The sequence below is a fragment of the Bos indicus genome, chromosome 4, assembly GCF_029378745.1.
Source record: "Bos indicus isolate NIAB-ARS_2022 breed Sahiwal x Tharparkar chromosome 4, NIAB-ARS_B.indTharparkar_mat_pri_1.0, whole genome shotgun sequence".
Lineage (NCBI taxonomy): Eukaryota > Metazoa > Chordata > Mammalia > Artiodactyla > Bovidae > Bos > Bos indicus.
In genome coordinates this window covers 65793184-65813805 of record NC_091763.1, presented here as the reverse complement: position 1 = coordinate 65813805, position 20622 = coordinate 65793184, and the positions used below count along the sequence as shown (strand labels likewise).

The window sequence follows — 20622 nt, the reverse complement described above, 5'->3', positions numbered from 1 at the left end:
GGCTTCCCAGTCTGCAGGGCTCCCTGTTCGAGGTGATGCCCTCACCAGAAAAGCCTCTTTTAACTGGAACGGAAGCCAGGTTTGCAGTGGACTTTAGGCACGTCCAGCCACGTCCCTTAAGACAACGAATTCCCCACCCCCCTCACCAAGGAGGGAGCTCTGTAGTCACACTTTACTGTTCCCAGGGGGCTGGGGTGAGGGCCAAATAGGGAGTGGGCAGGGTGCTTGGATAATGAGAAAGTGAAGACTTCGTGCAGTTCACCCTGCTACCCTCTGTCGAAGGTTCACAAGCAGGCATTTCCCCAGAGCACAGCCTCTCTGGCCGAGACATGCCAGCTCCAGGTGGGCTTTGGGAGGCCCAGTCTTCTGGGACGGGCCCCGGAGAAAGTATGCCTATCTCCCCACTGGAAAAATAATTCCCATTCTTTCCTTAATCCACAGGCTGCGGCTGTAAATACCTGAGCGTGCAAACATCTCCCCGGGGCTGGTGGGGATTAGGCCGAATCAAGCCTGGCCCATTGCACGTACAGAACTGAAGCAGCCAGGGCCCAGGGTTGGGAATCACAGGTGACAGGGAGAGAGCATGTCCAAGTCTGGCCACCAAGGGGCGGGCCAGCCACGCATCTGAGTGGGGTGGGGGCCGGGCCCCGCCTCTCCCCTTTGCAGATCCAACAACAGGAGGGCCCTGACGTTGGTCCCGGGCATCTGCCTTGCCCGCAGCCCTCCTCTACCATGAAGGTCCTCTGCTGGGGACTTTCCAAAGGACTTCCTCCTTGGGAACTTCCACCATCATTCTCCCCTTCCCTGCTTTTCCCTGATGCCTGCCATTCCCTCAAGGTCTCTGGACATTTGTCCTGGCATCACCCACTGATGCTCACCCAGAGGCCCTCCTTCCCTTCTCCCCCTGGCTCCAGCCCCACCTCTCTTCAAGCTGAATTCTTAGCTCACGTTCCGTTTCAATCACCAGGACCTTCGGTCATCAAACGTTTGCTTGTGTCAACTGATACTCCCCGCACTGCTGCTAAGGGTGTATAGTCCGTGCAAGAGGCAGGCAGACACGCTGTTGTAGGGCAGAGGGATGCGCTGTGGCAGAGGAGGGTGGGTACTTGGTACCTAGTTCCCACCCTCACCCTGGGAGCCAGAAGCGGGACGTGATGCGTGCTCTCTGACTGGGTTGTCCGGATGATGCAGGACCTGAAGGAGAAGGGAGGTGTACTCGTGGACAGGATGCAGGCCTGAGGCTTGCCCTGCTGGATTAGTTTGAGGACTGGTGAGAGGCCCTGTGTGGCTGCGGCTGGGCAGGGGAGGGTATAGGAAGAACCGGTTAGGAGGTCATTGATGGGGGCAGAGGGGCTGGACATGTGGGGGCCTTCGGTGGCAGGATGGGCAGCACCACATGCCAGCTTGCTACCAGAGATGAGGTGAGGGTGACACCTGCCTTTCAGGCTGGGGTATCTCCTTATGACTGTCTGTGGGGCAAAGGCCCTGGGAGGGATGGGCTCAGTGGGCAGGGACAGCCCTGTGTCAGTGAGCAGCATACACAGGCCGGGATCCCCCACAGGGCCTCGCTGAGGTCAGCCCAGGCCTGGGCTTGGACAGAAGATGCGCCAACCTGCTTCCCTGGGTAGCACATTGCATCGGGTATCCCCATCTGCTCCCTCTCCCTTGTCCAGGTGGGCTGCTTCCTGAAGACCCCGAGGTTCCCCATCTGGGTGGTGTGCAGCGAGAGCCACTTCAGCGTCCTCTTCAGCCAGCAGCTTGAGCTGCTGCGAGATTGGAGGGCTGAGCGGCTCTTCGACCTATACTACTATGATGGCCTGGCCAACCAGCAGGAGCAGATCCGGCTGACCGTCGGTGCGCCACCTCCCCACCCATCCTGTGCGACCGGGGAACCTCCAGACTGGTCGGGGACGCCGGCCTTAGCACGCCCACTCAGGGCAGGCAGAGAACAATGCAGACTCAACTGCTGGGACTGGGGGGTCAGAGGGCAAGTAAGAGCAGTGCCTCCTGCAGGAGGGGGCCAGCACTGGGCCTTGAGAAATGGTGGGCTTAAAGGGTGGGAGGTGAGGGGGAGACTACATAGGAAAGAGCATCATGCCAGCAAGTTTGGGTTTTTATTCTCCAGGCAAAGGGGAGCTATGGAAGGTTTTGGAGCAAGGGGAGTGATAGGATGAGATATGTTTTTGGAAAAAACTATTCTGGTAGCTGAAGTGGAGCAGGAGGGTGGGGTAGAGACTGGAGATGGGAAGCCAGTGAGTAGGTTCTGTGGTATCTGGGTCAGAGCTGACGGGCAGGAACCAGGGAGGGTCCAAATGAGAGAAGAGCGGTAGCTGCCCGAGGACTCAGGTCCGAGGAGTCAGGTCCGAGGAGTAGGGTTGTTGATGCTGACCTCAGGTGAGCCCGGGCCTGGCTGATGACCGTGTGCCTCTCTCTCTCCCTCCCTCCCCAGACACCACCCAGACCGTCCCTGAGGACAGAGACAACGGCCTCGTCCCTCCCCTTGAGCTCTGCATCAGAACCAAGTGAGTCAGGCGCATCTCTGACTTCGGAGCCTTGCCTGAGTGGTGGTGGAGGGGTGGGGGGTGGGGGGCAGCAGTGGTGGGGGGTGGCCTATAGGAAGGAGAATGGGTTCTGGGTTGTCCCCCCCTAGGAGGGGTGTGTGTGCTGGGGAATGGAGGACCCCTACAGACTGGAAAGACTCAATGCTTGGCGCTGGTTCATATGTGACATTTTGTGGTCACTGGAGCCCAGGGAGAAGCGTGTGATTTGTGAGATGACATGTCTTCAGACAGCTTGTTAAATGCCCTGCGTCAGGTGGTGGGGGTGGTGAGTTGGTGCCTCTTGAGACCCCTCCTCATTCAAGGCAGCAGCTGCCAAATTTGGTGAGTACTGTTAGGCCCCAAGGAAGAGGAACAGGTGGGGTTACCTGGTGGTGTCGGGGGTGGGGTGGCGGGGCGCTTGACTAGGATCGGAAGCGAGGAAGACCTGGCCTGGCCAGGGCGTGCTCAGACACGGCCTCCTGGAGCAGCAACGCCTTTGCGCTGGCGCGGGGCGGCCCTGGGCCTTCTGCTGGTGCAGGTGGGGCCCTCTGAACACCCAGTGGAGGCACCCTGGAGCCGCCAAGGCAGTGGGTGTCCTCCAGTCCTCTCACCCCACCCTCGGTCTTAGGGAGCCTGGGGATCAGGCCAGGGGGCTCCCTTGGCTCAGGAGTTCTCTGGCCAGGCCCAGAGCTGGGGTGGCTCTGCGGCAGGGAGGCAGGGGGAATTGCCAGCGCTCAGGCTGACCCTTTGCAGAGCCTCTGGGCGGTGACTCAGAGGCCTCAGGGTGCCATGGGAGGGGCAGGCCGGGAGGGAGGAGACCCGGATCCCAGCAGGGGAGCTGGAGAACTTGCCAGCGTGGGTCCCAGAGTTTGGATCCCGACCTTGCCGCTTTCTGTCAGTGAGCCATTGGACTTCTGTCTGTGTCTCACTTTGTCGTCTGTAAAGTGGGGTTGCTGGCCAGGCCTGGCTCACACGGCTGTCATGAAGAGTACCCAGGACATCACCAAGCGCCTTGCACAGCCCTGGTTATTATTGTCTCAGCCGCTCACGACTCCCAGTGACCTTGGGCGGAACCTCTGTTTTCCTGTTTGTGAAGTGGTGGCGGTTGGGGTGGAGGACGTGGGCCATGTCTGGGGTCCCATGTCTCTGACCGCCTGAGATCCAGGGGGCTCACCTAGGGCTGCTGCTCAGCCACCCAAAAGCCAGTGAGCCCTTAATGGAGCTGAGGAGAGAAAGTAGGCTCCACAGACACAGGAAGGGACATAGAGGAGGTGTGGGGACATCTGCCTTGTCCCCCACTCATGCGTCCATCTGCTCATCTGTCCACCTGCCTGCCCGCCGGGCTGGGGTGGAGCATTCCTGTGGGGTCATGCGCCGGCATTTCTTTCGTCGGGAGGATTAAAGGCACACGCAGCCCGCTTTCCTTTCATGTACAAAGGGCCGCTCATTCGGAGTGATGAGAGATGGGCAGCAGCGGGGGAAGGAGGTGACACAGACCTTGGCGCCTCCTGCAGGACTGGGTGGGGGGCCACCGGTTATCCTTCCTGCAGGAGAGTCTGCCCAGCGGGGCTCCGGACTGCGCCCTGGACACAGGCTCTGCCCACCTCCAAACCCCTGGGCCCTTTCTCTGAAGGCCTCTTCAGGAGAGTCTGTCTCTGCAGCCCCCCTGGTGGCCCACTTCCCGAGCCTCTCCGCTGACCCTCTCTGGAGTAACTCTTCCTTTCCTGAGAATGCTTCTGCTGTAGAACTCGGCTTACCAGGTGCCTCCCAGGGGTCCAGGGATTGGGCTTTGTAGGCTCAGCCCTGATTGACAAGTGCTTGAGAATGACTTGGGGCTCTGGTCAGTCCAGAGATATCCAAGTGTGAACGTGGGCCTGAGTCTCCTCTCCCTCTTCTGTTAGCTGTCTCCTCCCAGGACCTACCCCTGCTCTGGGGTGGGGCCACGAGCCCTGGAATGAACCAGTGAAATGACGGCATGTGAAATGATCTGGAGAGGCTGCCCTGAGCCCTTGGCCTGGGGCAGGCGGTCCAGGCTGAGTCCCTGCCCCGCCCTCGTCCGTCCCTGCTCACTCTCACGGGAGCAGCCTGGGCCAGACTGAGTCCTGGCATCTCCTCCAGCAGAGCTCCTTAGTGCTTGTCACAGATAGAAAATCATCATATGTGGGCACCACACAGGGTTTGGGACAGCTGGCCTGGGGCTCCTGGTTGGCCCAGACTCCACACAGCTCCCTGATGGCTGAGGGCATCAGTGGTCCAGCATGTCTGTGTTTGTTCCCTCACAGAGAAGGTTTGCTCTAGAGCGTGGTCCCCAGGCTTCAATGGGCCTCCCCTGGAGGGGTGTGGTTAAACACAAATCCCGCACCCCCCCACCCCTACCCCCGAGTTTCTGATTCAGTCTGCCTGGGATGTGGTCTGAGAATCTGCATTTCTCGAGTTCCCAGAGGCTGTAGGTGCCGCTGTTCTAGGGCAGCCCTTTGAGAACTGATGCTCTGGTGGCTGGTGGGAGTGGTGTCCACCTCCCCCTCACCCTCCCTGGCTGCCTGGTGAGGGTCAGACGTCAAGGGAGATGCTGAGCCTCCAGCGTCTAGCCTGCTATGACACACTGGCCCTGAGGTACTTCCTTCCTGGCTCCACTGGCTGCCCCCCGCCCCCCCCAGGTCTGAGTGCTGCACCCCTGTATGGACTTTGCTGAGACCAGTTCAACATCTCCCATCACTTGCTCTACCCTAATGGGTCCTTCTGGGTAGTTAACATGGCACGACTTTTCCCAGCATCATTCCCGGAAAGCTGAGTGGGTGAGTGAGTAGAGGGAATGTGGGATTTTTCCCCCTGTGTACCCATCAGATAACATACCACTGTAATGGGAAACAGCAGGCCCAGCCTCCTGGAATCCTGTTCCAAGGGGTTGGATTACAAAGGCTTTGCATCTTGTTTTCATCCCAGATTCTCAAACAGCTCAAAGGGAGAAACTTGGGAAAGTGGCCTTCAAGGTCAGCGAGACCCACTAGAGCTGGGGCCCGGCCTCTTGGGGGATAGATCCTGCTGCCTTGATAGAAAGCAGGTATGGCCCGAGCTCAGGTCCTTTCCAAGGCCAGTTAGAGTCCAAGCACCTGCTGAAAGCAGTGAGCTCTCACGGCAGCATAGACCAACTTGAGGGCAGGTGGGATTTCTCCATCATCACTCCAACCTCATGAAACTTCTGGAGTTGACTCTAAGCAAGAAACAGCTGGATGAGACTTGTGTCTTGCTCTCAGAGTTCACAAATGGACAGAAGTCAAGTTCAGAATCAACTCTGTTGTAATCCAGGAAGAGACGCACTGCCTACCCTCAGACTCAGGTCTTGTTGCCCCGTAAGAGCCTCTGACACTCACACTAACCCGCACGAGGCACGCCACATGCCTAGCCATCTGGCAGCTTGCTTGGATCCACAGAAAGGCCCTTGGACAACATCTGACATGGCCCTTCCTTCTACGGACAGGGTTCTCTAGGGTTGGGGTCTGGCCCCAGGCCACACCCCGAGTCAAGAGTGGTGCAGGGCCTGGATCTTAGGCCCATGCTGTCCCAGCCCAGTGGAAGGTCACTGAACGGGCAGGGTGACTTCCCGCCACCTGGCTTTGTTGCCATGGTGACATTGCACAAGACTAGACTGCCAGACTTTGGAGAAGAGCATCCTAATTGGAATCCACCCCAGGTCCCGGACCATCTCCACTCTCTGGTGTACGCATGCCTCGGCCTCAGAGAATCTCCTGTTACCTTTGCTTGTGTCTGTCCCCTACCCTTCTCCCTCCTCTGTTCTCTAACCATCTCAGCCAAAAAAAAAAAAAAAAGCCTGATTTATGGTCATTTCCAAACAAGGCGCACACAGTAACTTCTCTCAAGCTTCCAGCCTCAGTAGAATGGGGAAGAGAAAATGAAACGGTTGTCAACAGGCCAGAGAAAAGAGGAAAGAACTCATAACTGGGGCCTGGGGCTGGGTCACAGATGTTTCTGTTTGGAGGATCAGACGAAAAATGGAAAATGTAATTTCAGCTGGGACGGTGCCTTTGAGGGGCTGTAGCTGAGCACTCACCTCCCTCTGCTGCTCCCCGCTACGGCCTGAGGAATCTCTGCAAACACCCTTCTTGCCTCGGTGCCGTCTTCACAGTGCCTCTCACCTGCTGAGGGAGGGTTCCCTGGGTGCTCCTGCCACCCAGCCCCGCTCTTCTGAGTCCCCTCTCTGCAGCCCACAGGCACAAGTGCCCATGGTGTTCCTTGTTCATGGGATATGTGACACCATGATGCACAGCACTGAACGGGAGTCTGGAGGCCCCAACTGAGTCCTGGCTCTGCCACTGCCACGTGGCATGACTTCCAGGTCTGGCTCCGTCTAGACCTCCATTTCCCATCCATCGATTGGGTATAATGGTGCCTTCCCTGAGCTGTTGTGAGGTTGAGAGAAAGCATTCCCTTTCCTTTGGAGACCTTGGGGGACTCACATGTGAGGTTGGCCGAGGATGGGTGGGAGGAGGCAGAAGGGAAGGGAGGGGGGAGGTGGGCCTTGGGCAGGTCTCAGTGCCCACTGGGGTCAAAGGGGAGGGGGAGTGCAGTGTGAAGACTCAGGTTTTCCTGCTGGTGCCCGGGCCTCAGCAGGGGTAGCAGGGGTAGTTGGTATGCAGGGGGCGTGGTCACTCAGCAGCACCCCTGGGAGCCAGCCCTGAGCCAGCGGTCATGGAGGGGATGGAGGCAAGTGAGACCAGAGCTGCGCGTTAGGGGCTCACAGTCTAGTAGGAGAGGGAGATGCCACGACAGTATGGTGGGGGGAGCCTGACAGCAGTTCTGAGGAAGGATACTTCTGGAAGAAGGGGTCCTAGACCTGGCCCCGAAGGATGCGGAGTGTACAGGGAAGATGGTCATTGCAGGTGGAGGTGTTGCGTGAACAGGGACCCCATCTGGGGCCTGACAGTGGGCTCTTGTCTAACACTTGGAAATGAATTGTCCGAGGAGACACACGTGCTGACAGCACAAGAGACTTTATTGGGAAGGGGCGCCCGGGCGGAGAGCAGTAGGGTAAGGGAACCCAGGAGAACTTCTCTGCCACGAGGCTCACAGTCTCGGGTCTTATGGGGGTGGGATTAGTTTCTGGGTTGTCTCTGGTAGGGTAAGGGAACCCAGGAGGACTGCTCTGCCATGAGGCTCGCAGTCTCGGGTCTTATGGGGGTGGGATTAGTTTCTGGGCTGTCTCTGGTAGGGTGAGGGAACCCAGGGGAACTTCTCTGCCACGAGGCTTGCAGTCTTGGGTCTTATGGGGGTGGGATTAGTTTCTGGGCTGTCTCTGGTAGGGTGAGGGAACCCAGGGGAACTTCTCTGCCACGAGGCTTGCAGTCTCGGGTCTTATGGGGTGGGATTAGTTTCTGGGCTGTCTCTGGTAGGGCGAGGGAACCCAGGAGAACTGCTCTGCCACGAGGCTCGCAGTCTCGGGTCTTATGGGGGTGGGATTAGTTTCTGGGTTGTCTCTGGTAGGGTAAGGGAACCCAGGAGAACTGCTCCGCCACGAGGCTCACAGTCTCGGGTCTTATGGGGTGGGATTAGTTTCTGGGTTGTCTCTGGTAGGGTAAGGGAACCCAGGAGAACTGCTCCGCCACGAGGCTCACAGTCTCGGGTCTTATGGGGTGGGATTAGTTTCTGGGCTGTCTCTAGCAGGGTGAGGGAACCCAGGAGAACTGCTCTGCCACGAGACTCTCAGTCTCGGGTCTTGTGGGGGTGGGATTGGTTTCTGGGCTGTCTCTGGCCAGTCATTCTGACCCAGGGTTCTTGCTGCTGAAGCAAACATTGCTCAGCCAAGATGGATGCCAGCGAAAAGGATTCTGGGAGGCAGTCGGACATGTGGCGTCTCCTTTTGACCTTTTCCCAAACTCTTCAGTTTAATGGTGGCTTGTTCCGTGTTCCTTACCAGGACCTCCTGTCGTAAAGTAACTCACGCGATTGGTTCCTATGGTTCCTGGCCAGGATGGGTGGTTTCAGTCTGTGTGATTCCCCTAACAGAGGGCACAGCTCTGGCCAGGCTCTCAGGTGAGAGGCAGCCCGTGGAGCTCATTGGGTAGCTGCTCTGGCTGCCAGCGGCTGGCACCTAGGATGGCATGCTGGCACACTGGATACTTGTCTGGAAATCCAAAGTGAGTGAGAGGAATTCTGGGGTATATCTCTACAGGTCAGTTCTGGTGGCTTTAAAAGCAGGCCTGCTCTCTTCTCGCTGGTACAGCAAGTCACCTTTTTTTCCTCTGAAATACACTAGTTCTGTCAGTGTTCAGAATCTGTGGAGGCAGGTTACTACTCAGTGATGGCTGCTGGAGAGGAAGGGGATTCAGTCGTGATCATGAGATGGGCCTGCCCATGACGCTGAGTGGACCTGAGCTTGGGACCACCGCATCTTCACTGAGCTCAACCCCTGAGCCAATGGTCCTTGACTGGGGGCAATTTTGTTCTGCAGGAGATATTTGGCAACATCTGGGGACATTTTGGGTTGTCCTTGGTTGGGGGGAGGGTGTCAGATGTCCTATAGTACACAAGACAGCCATCACAACAGAACTATCCAGCCCCAAATAACCACTGTGCCCACGCTGAGGAGCCCTGCTCTAAACTCACACCTTCAGCCTCCTCCTTCATAGTTGAGTGAGCTTTGATGCTGCCTGCCCACACAGATGGAGAAGGCAATGGCACCCCACTCCAGTACTCTTGCCTGGGAAATCCCATGGACGGAGAAGCCTGGTAGGCTGCAGTCCATGGGGTCGCGAAGAGTCGGACATGACTGATCGACTTCACTTTCACTTTTCACTTTCATGCACTGGAGAAGGAAATGGCAACCCACTCCAGTGTTCTTGCCTGGAGAATCCCAGGGACAGGGGAGCCTGGTGGGCTGCCGTCTATGGGGTCGCACAGAGTTGGACACGACTGAAGCGACTTAGCAGCAGCAGCCCATTCAGAAGCCACTCCATTTCACCCTTCCCTTTCTCTATCAGCCCCTGATTGCATGTTTAGAGTTCTTATTCATCCTTGTAATTGGCCTGTAGACTTTCAGAACCATCCCCCCTGGGGAACCATTCATCCCCTTCATAAACACAGCATTCCAGCGTTTCAGCTCTTTTAATTTTAAAACATTTCTGCTTTCCTGTTGTAGTTGTAAACTGCTTTCTTTCTGTGTTTCTACTACTCTCCCTGCCTCAGCACCTGTTGGCCAGGGTGCAGTAGGTTGGTTACCTCTATGGAAAGCCTGAAAGCCAACATCAACCCCACAGCCAGACCTTAGGACTCAGTGCCTGGTTGGTGTGACATGGGCGACTAGCAGCAGATGAGAGTGACTCACCCCTGCACTGAAGCCAAACTCTTTTGTCAAATTGGGAGCTCAGAGGAGAAGCTTCCGTCTGCCTGTTGGTATGGGGAGGGTGAAGCTGTGAGGGATGGAGAAGGATGAGGGAAGGGCGTTGGGGACCAGGCTGAGGGTGGATCTTATAGGGATACAGGAAGTCTGCTCTATTTCTGACTCTTCCCCTCATTGTCTCCATGACTGGAGGCAAAAATCCAGACTGGCCTTGGCAGTAGTTGCTCCTTTGCAAATCTGGGTCCCTGGTGCCTGGAGGCAGGCCGTGGGCAGGAATGTCGCTCTTTTCTCTGCCTTTCATCTGGGCATCTGGATTCAGGATGTGCTCCTAGTGTCTAAGATTTTGATAGGAACTTTACAGAAGCTGATGCTTCTCTACATTCCCTGGAAGCCACCTGCTTCCCTGGTGGCTCAGTTGGCAATGAACCTGCCTGCAATGCAGGAGATCTGGGTTTGATCCCTGAGTCAGTAAGATTCCCTGGAGTAGGGAATGGAAACCCACTCCAATATTCTTGCCTGGGAAATTCCATGGACAGAGGAGCCTGGTGGACTACAGTCCATGGGGTGGCAAAGAGTCAGACACAACTGAGTAACTAACACACACACTCCTTTACAAATTGTAACAGAACAGTACAAGGTTTTTAATGATATGTTTCAAAACTGCAAAGATGATGAACAGAGAAAGCGAATTGAAAACCTCAAGTCGCATGGTGGAATCGGGGTGGCAAAGAGGCAGACATGACTGAGTGACTAACACACAAACACACACGCTCCTCTACAAATCTTAACAGAACAGTACAAGGTTTTTATTGATGTGTTTCAAAACTGCAAAGATGATGAACAGAGAAAGTGAATTGAAAACATCAAAGTTGAGTGGTGGAATCATCGAGGCTCTGCCTTGTGTGGCTGAAGGTTGCTCAAGTGCTGTTAACCCAGTAGGTCCACATGCTCCCTTCGAACCTGTGGTCATCACAACCCTTCTCAGCTCATCTTACCTCTAGAGCCTGCTCGGTTGTGGAAGTCAGAGCTCTATCCGTCTTCCCCACCAGCTGGACCTCTATTAGCTACCCTGAGATGTCATCAGGGTCCTGCGCCAGTAGGGCAGGCAGTGGGCACTCAGGCAGTGGGCACTCTTCACCAAGGAGCAGCCTGACTCCTTCCGGGGCTGCTAAGTTGTCTCCAGACACCGTCCCAGTATCTCTCCTTTAAGCAATGATGGATGCTCTGATGCTGATGGTTCCATCAAATTAGCTCAACCCCAAAGCGTCTAATAGGTTCCTCTAGATCTATCTCAGTGCCAACAACACAGCACCTCAGGACACCATCTAAAGCACTCGGGTACCAAAGAATCACTTAATCCACATTCCAGTGGAACAGGTGATGCTGACCTTGTTGATGCACAAGGCATGACTGATGATGAAGCAGAGGTTGGGTCCGTGGAGGAGCATGAGAGGTTATCCTGCATTTCTTATCACAGGTGAGGCTTGGAATGGATCTTGTTAAGGTAGTTCTTCCAACAATTACCCTTGGGAGAAACTCTCTTCTACAAATGTATGCAAACTTTTTGCACATCCAGACCTGCCTCTGAGTATCTGAGACTGGAAGGATTCCAGGGACCAAATGGTTTGGGTGATGAAATGGTACCTCTCAGCCTTTTATTCAGGAAGAAAAGAACCAATTTGCCAGAAAACCATACAACCCCATTTTGGGTACAATCGTGCAGCATATCTGGACGCTACCAAATGACATTGAAGGGAATGCAGAACTAGTTTTGGAGGGTTTCTTAAAATAGTTTAACATTCGTGGCTGAGCCTTTTATGCCGAGTGTTTTAACAAGAAGATGCATTCCAGTGTTCATATTTGAACCAGATTAAAATTTCCTGAACTGTCACTTGACGCGCATGACACAGGGCGGGGCTGTGCCTGGTGTCTAAGACTATGACAGCCATTACATTCTTACATTCCCTGGAGAGTTACAGAAGCCCTGAACAGGGTGGAGGCCTTGGCGGAGCTAGGAGAATGCCATATTAATTGTTCCAAAATGAGCTAGATGCAAATATTGCCACCCACACCACACCTTTATATGGGAGCAAGAAGCACAAAATTACACTAAGATTTTTGTTTTCCTCTCCAAATGACAAGAAGTCTTTTTGCTCACTTGAAGGGAAATGGAATGATGTAAAGTGTGAAAAATACTCCTTGGGGGTCGTACAGTCTTTACAGAGACCAAGAAGTTTCTGGTCATCAGGAGGAAAGTAGGTTGGAAGAACAGAATGAGTATGAATCTCCCTGCCTCTGCAAGGCTGTCCCTCTCAACTGGAAACTCAGAGTAGATGGGGTCCCGAAAGGCAGGCACAGGCATGAAGAAAGGCAAAGAGCAGAAGCCTGAGGAAGGAAGGAGAGAAATTCAGTGGGGTTCTAGGTTATTCATGAAGATGGAAAGTGCTGGCTTTATGCCGAACCGTGACTGAAAATTCATGGTACTTCTAAGCACTCGGTTGGAAAATGCAACAGTCTTACTTTGAGAGAACCTGTTCACTCCCTTCTTGCTGCAGGTGTAATCTCAGGGATACAGACAGACCTCAGACATGTTGTGGGTTCATTCCAGACCCATGCAGTAAAGCGAGTCATATGAGTTGTTGGTTTCCCAGTGCGTATGAAGGTTAGGTTTACACTATCCTGTAGTCTGTCACGTGTGCAATAGCATTATGTCTAAAAAACAATGTGCATATCTTAATTAGGAAATACTTTATTGCCACAAATGCTAAACATCATGATCTTCAATGAATCGTAATCTTTTGTAATAATGTCAGAGATCACTGATCATGGATGACCATAACAAAGATAGTAATAATGAAACAGCTTGAACTGCAGAGTAAGCCAATGCTGTTGGAAAAATGGTGCTGATAACTTGTTCGATGCAGGGTTGCCATAAACCTTCAATTTGTAAACAAACAAACCCCCCCCCCCCATAGTATCTGCAAAGTGCAATAAAGAAAAGCTCAATAAAATGAGGTCTGCCTGTATTGGGCTTTCCAATGCAGATGTACAAGTAAAGTTAAGAAAAGTGCCCATTCTTCCCTCTCTGTGACAATTTCAGTATTGACTTGTAAAACTTTAGGTTTTGAAAATGTCTACTCCCCAAACCCCACACCCTGGGAAACATTTCAAAACTCCAGCCTCAGACTCCATGTTCTAGCACTGCTATTGAGGTATGCAACATCTGTTTCCTGGTTTGTATAATGTTAGGATGTACGTTTGTGTATAATGCACCCAGTGCCAGATTTTTCCGAAATATCCCACCTGCTATAAATGTGATTCCTCTCAGTCCTTTATAGAAAACTAATTCCATGTATTAATATTAAAATTAAGTGCTGGTCTCTCCTATAATAACTTTAATTTGGGGACTGAACTATTATTAAATTATATCTAACTCTGCTGAAGTGTTAGTTGCTCAGTTGTGTCCGACTCATCGCAATCCCATGGACTGTAGCCCGCCAGGTTCCTCTGTCCATGGGATTCTCCAGGCAAGAATACTGGACTGGGTTGCCATTTCCTTCTCCAGGGGATCTTCCCAATCCAGGGATCAAACCCAAGTCTCATGCATTGTGGGCAGATTCTTTACATTTGATCCACCAGGGAAGCCCCATCTAACTCAGGACTCCTATAATTATACTCACTGCTTCTTAAGGCTTCCTAAAGTAATTTTTTGAAAAAGCAAACCTGTGTTTTACTGAACTGCTCACAGCGCTTCATTAACTTCTCATGGTTTTTAGAGCAAAGGCCAGAATCCGTGCGAGGCCTACTAGGTCCTGTGTGGTGCCAGCTCTGCGGGCTCCCTATGCCCCCTGCCTACCTTTCTGGGCTCCGGCGACTGGACCCCCTTCTGTGCCTTGAAACCTCTAGGATTTCTCCATATCTGGGTCTTCCTATGTGCCTTTAAAGTGCCACCATCTAGCCCCCCTGAAGAGTGGCTGGATTCAGATGTGTGTAGATCACTCGGCTTGTCGAGGGATTTTGGGTGCGTTTGTCTTATAGGGGCCCGGTGTGTAGGTTTGTCTGTGGGTGTGGAATGGTGGTGTGGACATGATGAAACTTGAAATCCTCGAAGCCCTGGAGATGGGAGATCAGGTGAGTGAGGACAAGAGATGGTTCCCCTGTGGCCCCGCAGCCCTAACTCTCTGTCCCTCTGTTCTTAGGTGGAAGGGGGCATCAGTGAACTGGAACGGCTCGGAACCCATCCTGTGACCCTCTGGGGATGAGCCTCATGGCTCCAGTGCTCATTACTGGGGGTGATGGCGGAGTTCCCAGGTCTCAGGGACAAGTCTGCGCCAGCACCTGAACCAACACTGCTGCAGAAGCATCCGAAACCTCCCTGCCTCTTCTGTGAAGGGCCTGCCAGGGAGTGATTCGGACCCAGCGCGCTGCTGTGCGGCCCCTCCCAGCAGAGTTGTGACTGCCAGGGGAGGCTGGTGGGGCCCCTGCTGCCTTTTCTCTGCATCCCGCCCTTGCTCCCAGCCTCTGATGTGGGCAGCCGAGGGATCCTGGGCACTCGTTATTTCTGAGAGTTGGCTTCTATAAACCAGGAGTCAGATCTGTGCTGAGGGCCAGTGTCATTTGTTCTGTTGCTGCAAAGGAAGCATGAGGTTTGCGAGGTTCATAGCTGGGGGGGATGGTGACGGGTGGAGGGGGCCAGAGCCCTGGAGACCTGTGGGCTCGGTCATCACCTAACAAGAGTCTCTATGCGAGCCATACCCTGTGGCCCAGAGGTGTCCCTGGCTGGGCTTATGGTCTGGCCTGCCTTCTTTTGATCAGCCCCATGTCTGAGGCACCAAGCTCCATAAGCTGTGCTGACCAGGAGTAACTCAGGCCCCCTGGCATCCCATCTCAGGGCTGACCTCGATGCCTGTGAGGTCCCATGAGGACGGGCATGCGCACCTGGAGGGTAGGCTACACCTGGCAAACAGGTATGGGGAAGAGAACCTTCTAGGGAGGGCCTTTTGGCGACGAAGGACAGTAAGATGACGATGAGAAGAGGGACTAGGTGTGGTCCCCTGTGTGACTGCAGTGGGGCATGTGTGGAGAAAACCGGCTGAAATGTGGGTGGGCAGAGCTCATGGAGACCCTCACACTCCAGACTGAGGGTAGAGTAGGTGGGAAGGGTAGAGCACGTGGGAACGGGGAAGACTCCATAGTCACCCGTGAAGAGAAAATTGTACTTGGAGTCTCCTTCATTCCAATAATTTATATCCTACGGATTCCAAAGAGGAGCACAAACAAGCATAGAAATGCAATGGGAGTCTGGTGAAGAAGGAGACCAGAGAGAGTTTTGTCAAAAACGGACGCTACGGACCCCTCTGCAGTGGCTCTCAACGGTGGACTGAGCGAGAAGTAGAGCACGGTCTCCAGGAAACTCTGTCACCTGGCTGTCCACGGGGGAGTCAGCAGCTGCATCGTGGAAGAGGCCCCCCCACCCCCACCCCACCGCATGCCCAGCTGTGCCCCTCGAGTGCTTGGCTGGGATTCTGAGTGGGGCCTGCAGAGGAGAGTGTTCACACGAAGGACCAGGCACGTGCTCCTCCCACATCTGCCCTGACCCAGGGAGAACTGTAGACACTGGACTGCAGCCAGTCCCCAGCTTCCATGTCCCTCCTTAAGGCTCAGGACACAAACAGCTCGGGGGTTCTGCTCCCCCTGCAGTGCTGGGTGAAAGGAGACCCCCTTCTCTTTAAGAGCCAAGCATACAGCAGGCAAAGCTGGCGTTTGGTGGTGATAAAGAGCCTGTTTAGTGCTTTCGCGGGCTGGGTAAAGCAGTGGCGGGACTATGGGTCTTTGGGGAGCAGCAAGTAGGAGCCGGGAGGGAAGCGAGAGGCCAGGAGTGCTTTGTCCCGGCTGTGCCGAGGCCCCCGTGGGGTTTGCTGTGTAAACTCCAGTGGCCATTCACTGCAGGCGTCCAGCAGAAACGCTTCCTATATGTCCCTGAAATGTTTACGCATTTGTTTTCCTTGGCCAGGGTTAGGCCGCTCCAGCTGAGCGACCCGGGGGAGGAAGTCGGTTTCCCTGCAGCAGCCTTGTTTATCAGCCTGGGAAGGAAAAGTGTGTCTTTTCAATAAAACACTTAACCTCCTGACCAGGGCACCATTGGCGGAGCTGGAGAAATCAAAATATTCCCAGCATTGCTTGAGGAAATCAGTTCCAACAAATTACAAAAGCACTTTTTCTAGAAGCCAAGACACAGGTACAAGTGCAGTATGACGCCCCTGGCCTGGAATTTTCTGGAAAGGAAGATGAGCAAAGCCCGACACCACCCTCTTCCAGGTCCACAAATCAGAATGAGCCCACGGTGCTGCTGCCAAACCTGTAAGAATGAAATGTAGGCCCGGCCTCCTTGTACATGGCTTTCCCATCTGGGCTGCGGAGTTTTCGAGCGAGACTGTGGGTGAGGGTCCATAGTGCCCCCAAATTATATTAAAATTTTTGTGTAATTTTCTATGGAGAGAGTCTGTAGCTTACCTCACGGCTTTGATCTTGCAACAAGTCCCTCTCTTTTCCCCCAAAAGGTTAAGAACCATATCCTAGAGTTGAGTGGCCTCTCAAGGGCTGAACCTGGGCTTGGCTGCTCCCTCTCTGGCCTCCACGTGCATGGGGGAGCCAGTTTATTGAACAAGCAGACCTCTGTGGGATTCGAGCAGGAAGCAGCTTTATTCTCTCTCATTACAGTTGGCTCCCTGTATCCATGGATTCTGCACCAGTGGATACTGAGAGCCCAGCTATGGGACTTGAGCATCCTTGGGATTTGGTACCCTTGGTGCCTCCTGGACCAGTCCCCCTCGGAGACCAAGGGACGTTGTCTGCATTTCCGCTTGGATTTCTTTTCAGTGGTCTTGGTCTCTGGATGAAAGGGCAGTCTGGCTCCACTGCTCTTCTGGCAGTGTGAACAATAAGACCAGGCTGATGGCAACACTTAAGTTCATGCTCTCATCACTGGAAAGTTCCTCCTCCTCCTGCTAGTCTTATGGGAGACCTCTAACCCACAGGGATCCCTCCTGAGTCAGGCAACTCATCCCCACGCTGGAGCTCATGGAGGCGCCCAGCACTGGCCCCACCCCCACTTCGAGTGGAGTCAACTTCCCTCCTTCCCCAACTCCAGAAAGACTGGAGTCTTCCTTCTGCAGGATCCATGTTTGAACCAAGCGAAGCACCAGCACATCTTCACCTCCTCGGACCTTTTCCCCTCAGGCGGCCAGTCTTCTGCCACCTGTCGGGAGCCGTGGCATCTTACTGTCCCCAGGTGGGAGTCAAGGACAGTCCCACACTGTAGGGCTCACATGACAGGCTTTCGAGGAGTTTTCTTGAAGCCTCCCTCCCTTGGCTTCAGGAGAGGAGATGCTTTATTAGGAGGAAGTGGGGAAGGGGTTCTCAGCACACGGATGCCTCCTCAGTGAAGCCCTCGCTACCTGCTGGCCTGCTTCACTACCAGCCCAGTGCTTTCTCACCTTCTCCTGCAGCTGGCCGGTGTGATGGGCCAACCTTGGCAGAACTGTTCGCATCTGTCTCTCTAAGTTCTACACAGCAGATGCATAGGTAAGAGTTTCCAGAAGAGCTGCAAGAACTCCCTGGGGATCAGAGCTGGGCCAGGGATTAGAGGGGCGTTGGGGGAAATCCTAAGATGGGGTTTCATCCAGGCCCCACCTGACTGCTCCCCAGGGTCTCTGTGTGTGTCTGAGCCTGAAGTCAGGAGCCGGGCTGGGGCCTGGCCCATCAGAGGCACTGCCGATGGAAGAATGGGCAGCCGTGGGCCCAGGTTCCTGAGAGGGCTGGGAGCGGTGAGGGGGGAGCCTTGGAAGCTCTGCCCTAGAGCTTAGTGGGGTCACAGTTTGGAAACACAGAAGTCATCCCCATAATGAAGAAGTACTGAAGGAGCGAGCAAGTGGAACGCCATATAGACACAGGGGGAAGAAGTCACATCGGGACCAGAAGGCCTGAGTTTAGTCCTGAATCACTGCTTCCTGCCTGTGTAGCTGTGAGGACTTGACCTGAGCTCTCTGGACCTGTTTCCTCATCAGTGAAGTGAGCCCTCATCAGGTCATAATGAGGACGAGGGGTGTCACCACACCGTGACAGGCAGAGCAGGGCCACACATCACAAGGGCCGGGGAAGTGTTTGCTCATCATATTTCCAGCATGAGTGAGGAGAGGCGCCTCGGCACCGTGTCTAACCACGACCATGAATCAGGATGGGTTCTGACAAGCGGAGAATTGGGTGGAAGATCCTTCCATGTGAGCCCATCAGAGTCCATGATGTTGGTTGGTCTCACTGGGGATGACGTGAGTGAGAGGCTCTGAGGATTAGGAGAGGGGGCTGAGGAGGAGATGAAGACCTGAGACAGCAGGTCCTAAGATGGGGGTGTTTTCTCTGGAGACAAGGACTGCTCAGAGCTTTCCTTCACCTTTCTCCTTGGCGGGGGCGTGGTGTGGGGCAGAGAAACGGGCACATCCAGGGCTACTGTGGTGGCCCCAGGGGAGCAGTCCTAGTGGAAAAGCAAGGAGCCAATGGTGGGGGGACCAATGCTGTGGCCTTCGCAAGTGGCGGCCATGGATGATCCTCACTGGCTACTGATTCCTTACATGATCCTGACACTTTCAGGGGGTAAAGAGGCCACTGAGTCCATCTGCAAATATTTCTCTCCCACCACCAGAGTCCTCCTCACTGCCTGCTGCTGCTACTGCTGCTAAGTCGCTTCAGTCGTGTCCAACTCTGTGCGACCCCATAGATGACAGCCTACCAGGCTCCCCCGTCCCTGGGATTCTCCAGGCAAGAACACTAGAGTGGGTTGCCATTGCCTTCTCCAATGCATGAAAGTGAAAAGTGAAAGTGAAGTCGCTCAGTCGTGTCTGACTCTTAGTGACCCCATGGACTGCAGCCCACCAGGCTCCTCCATCCATGGGATTTTCTAGGCAAGAGTACTGGAGTGGGGTTCCTCACTCCCCAATCATGCCCTAATCCTCACAGGCCTGTGGGAGCTATAATTACCAGGCAAAAATGCCAGGCATTTGTGATAATGGAGATTGCTTAATGCAGGACGAGAGATGGGCTGGACCAGTGGGCAGGCAGACTTCCCGTGGGTCGGGGTGCACACTACAAGGGCCTCCCCGTTGCTGGGGTCACTGCTCCAGCAGACCCACTTTGCATGAGATGGGGGAGAACACCCACCCTGGCCAAATACTCAGTCTGCCTTCCCACCCCTCCTTCCATGCCATTTTCATATCATGGTGTTTCATCCTGCTGTCCAGCCCACATTCCCATAAAATACCCATCCTGTTCCTCAAGAAGACACCAAAGGACTTCTCTTTACAAATGGGGGAACTGATCAGAGAGAAATCCATAATTAAGAGTCCTCCTAGAATGTTTCTCCTTCACAGGCGTCTCTTGGAAACCAAACCACCACAAAGGTCTTCAGGTGGAAAGGAGCACATATGATGGGAAGGCTTGACTCTAATCTGCCTCTAATTCTGGCTCCCCCTCTCCCTTCTCCATCTCCATGCACTCCCCGCCCTAGACCATAGCAGCTGCTTGCCAGTGAACTCCTTGCCGCCTGAGGCCTTCCCTGGTGCTCCTTGCTGCACCTGCGTCCCTGCTCTCCAGCTCCCTGTGTCCATCTGTCAAATACTGCCCATCCCTCAGGGCCTGTGGCTAAGAGCCCACCTCTAGAAGCCCTCCTGGATTACCTGGCTGAATGTCCTTGATCAGCCTCTGTCTAACAAGCCCAGAGCCCAGTGAGTGGGAGTAGGTCACACAGCTACAGGTTTCCCCCTTTAGTGTGTGTGTGTGTGCATGCCTACCACACACAACACACACACACACACACACACACATCTATACCACACACTGTGGCTGTGTTTCCTTATCCCTGACCTGGAGGTCCTGGTCTTCACTCTCCCTCCTTCCCGCCAGCAACCTGTACCAGTCCTGTTGTGGGGGATGAAGCCCAAGGTTCATTTTCCTCTTTGAAGAAGCCCCTTCCAGCCCACACCTGCCCCCTCCCTTCACGCTTTCCCCCAGCTCCAGCCCCAGTCCCTGGGTATCTGGCTGGGGAGGTGTGGGCTGCCAGGCAGCCCAGCTGCCTGAGGTGTCCAAACTGCTGAGTTAGGTGTGGTTTTGAGATTAAAGCCAGCGCTTTTCCTGTGGCCTCTGATAAGGGTGATCCTGGGTGCTTATCTGGCAAGGTCTGTTTTAGGGCCCATGGACATCTGTGAGGCTCAGCCAAGTCCCACCTCCAGGCAGAAAGGAGCCCTGGGGGGATAAGCGCCCTTCTCCCCATCTCCCCAGGCCCTGCTGGGGCACCCCGGGCAGGCAATCTCAGGCCACCAGTGGGGGACACTGGGCCCTACCCGCTCTGCACCACCCCTCCTCTGCCCCAGCACAGGGGCCAAACCTAAGGGGTGCTGTTAACAATGATGTCAGGACACTTGTGTCAACAGACTGTGCTGTGTGGGGAAGCTTAGTCTGAGGAAGAATTGTTCCATTATCAGTTGGTCTCCTGACACCCTGTTCTCCAAATTCCTGGGCTCAGATCCTTCCTGGATTTTACTGGGGGCACAGAGCTCAGAGGAGGAAACTCGTATGGGGGAGAAGTTGCTTCTTTGAAGCCTGACCCTGAAGGAGGGTAGGGGAGTTGGAGGGGTAGGGCACTCCAGGTGGGACGGGAGCAGGGCAGAGTTGCCAAGG

At 54.5% G+C, this 20622-nt stretch overlaps 1 protein-coding gene and 1 pseudogene across 8 annotated transcripts in view; both read left to right on the top strand.

Moving 5' to 3' along the window:
- Positions 1–14493, top strand: part of MINDY4 (MINDY lysine 48 deubiquitinase 4) — a 139655-nt gene extending 125162 nt beyond the window's left edge. For all 8 annotated transcript variants that reach the window (XM_070787882.1, XM_070787884.1, XM_070787885.1 and 5 more), the window contains 3 exons: positions 1674–1854; positions 2450–2522; positions 14094–14493. In XM_070787882.1, coding sequence (XP_070643983.1) covers positions 1674–1854; positions 2450–2522; positions 14094–14142 — 303 coding nt within the window. In that variant the 3' untranslated portion in view covers positions 14143–14493. The remainder of the gene's footprint in view (positions 1–1673; positions 1855–2449; positions 2523–14093) is intronic.
- On the top strand, positions 7127–14087 carry LOC139182722 (oxysterol-binding protein-related protein 9 pseudogene; annotated as a pseudogene).
- Positions 14494–20622: the final 6129 nt, after the last annotated feature.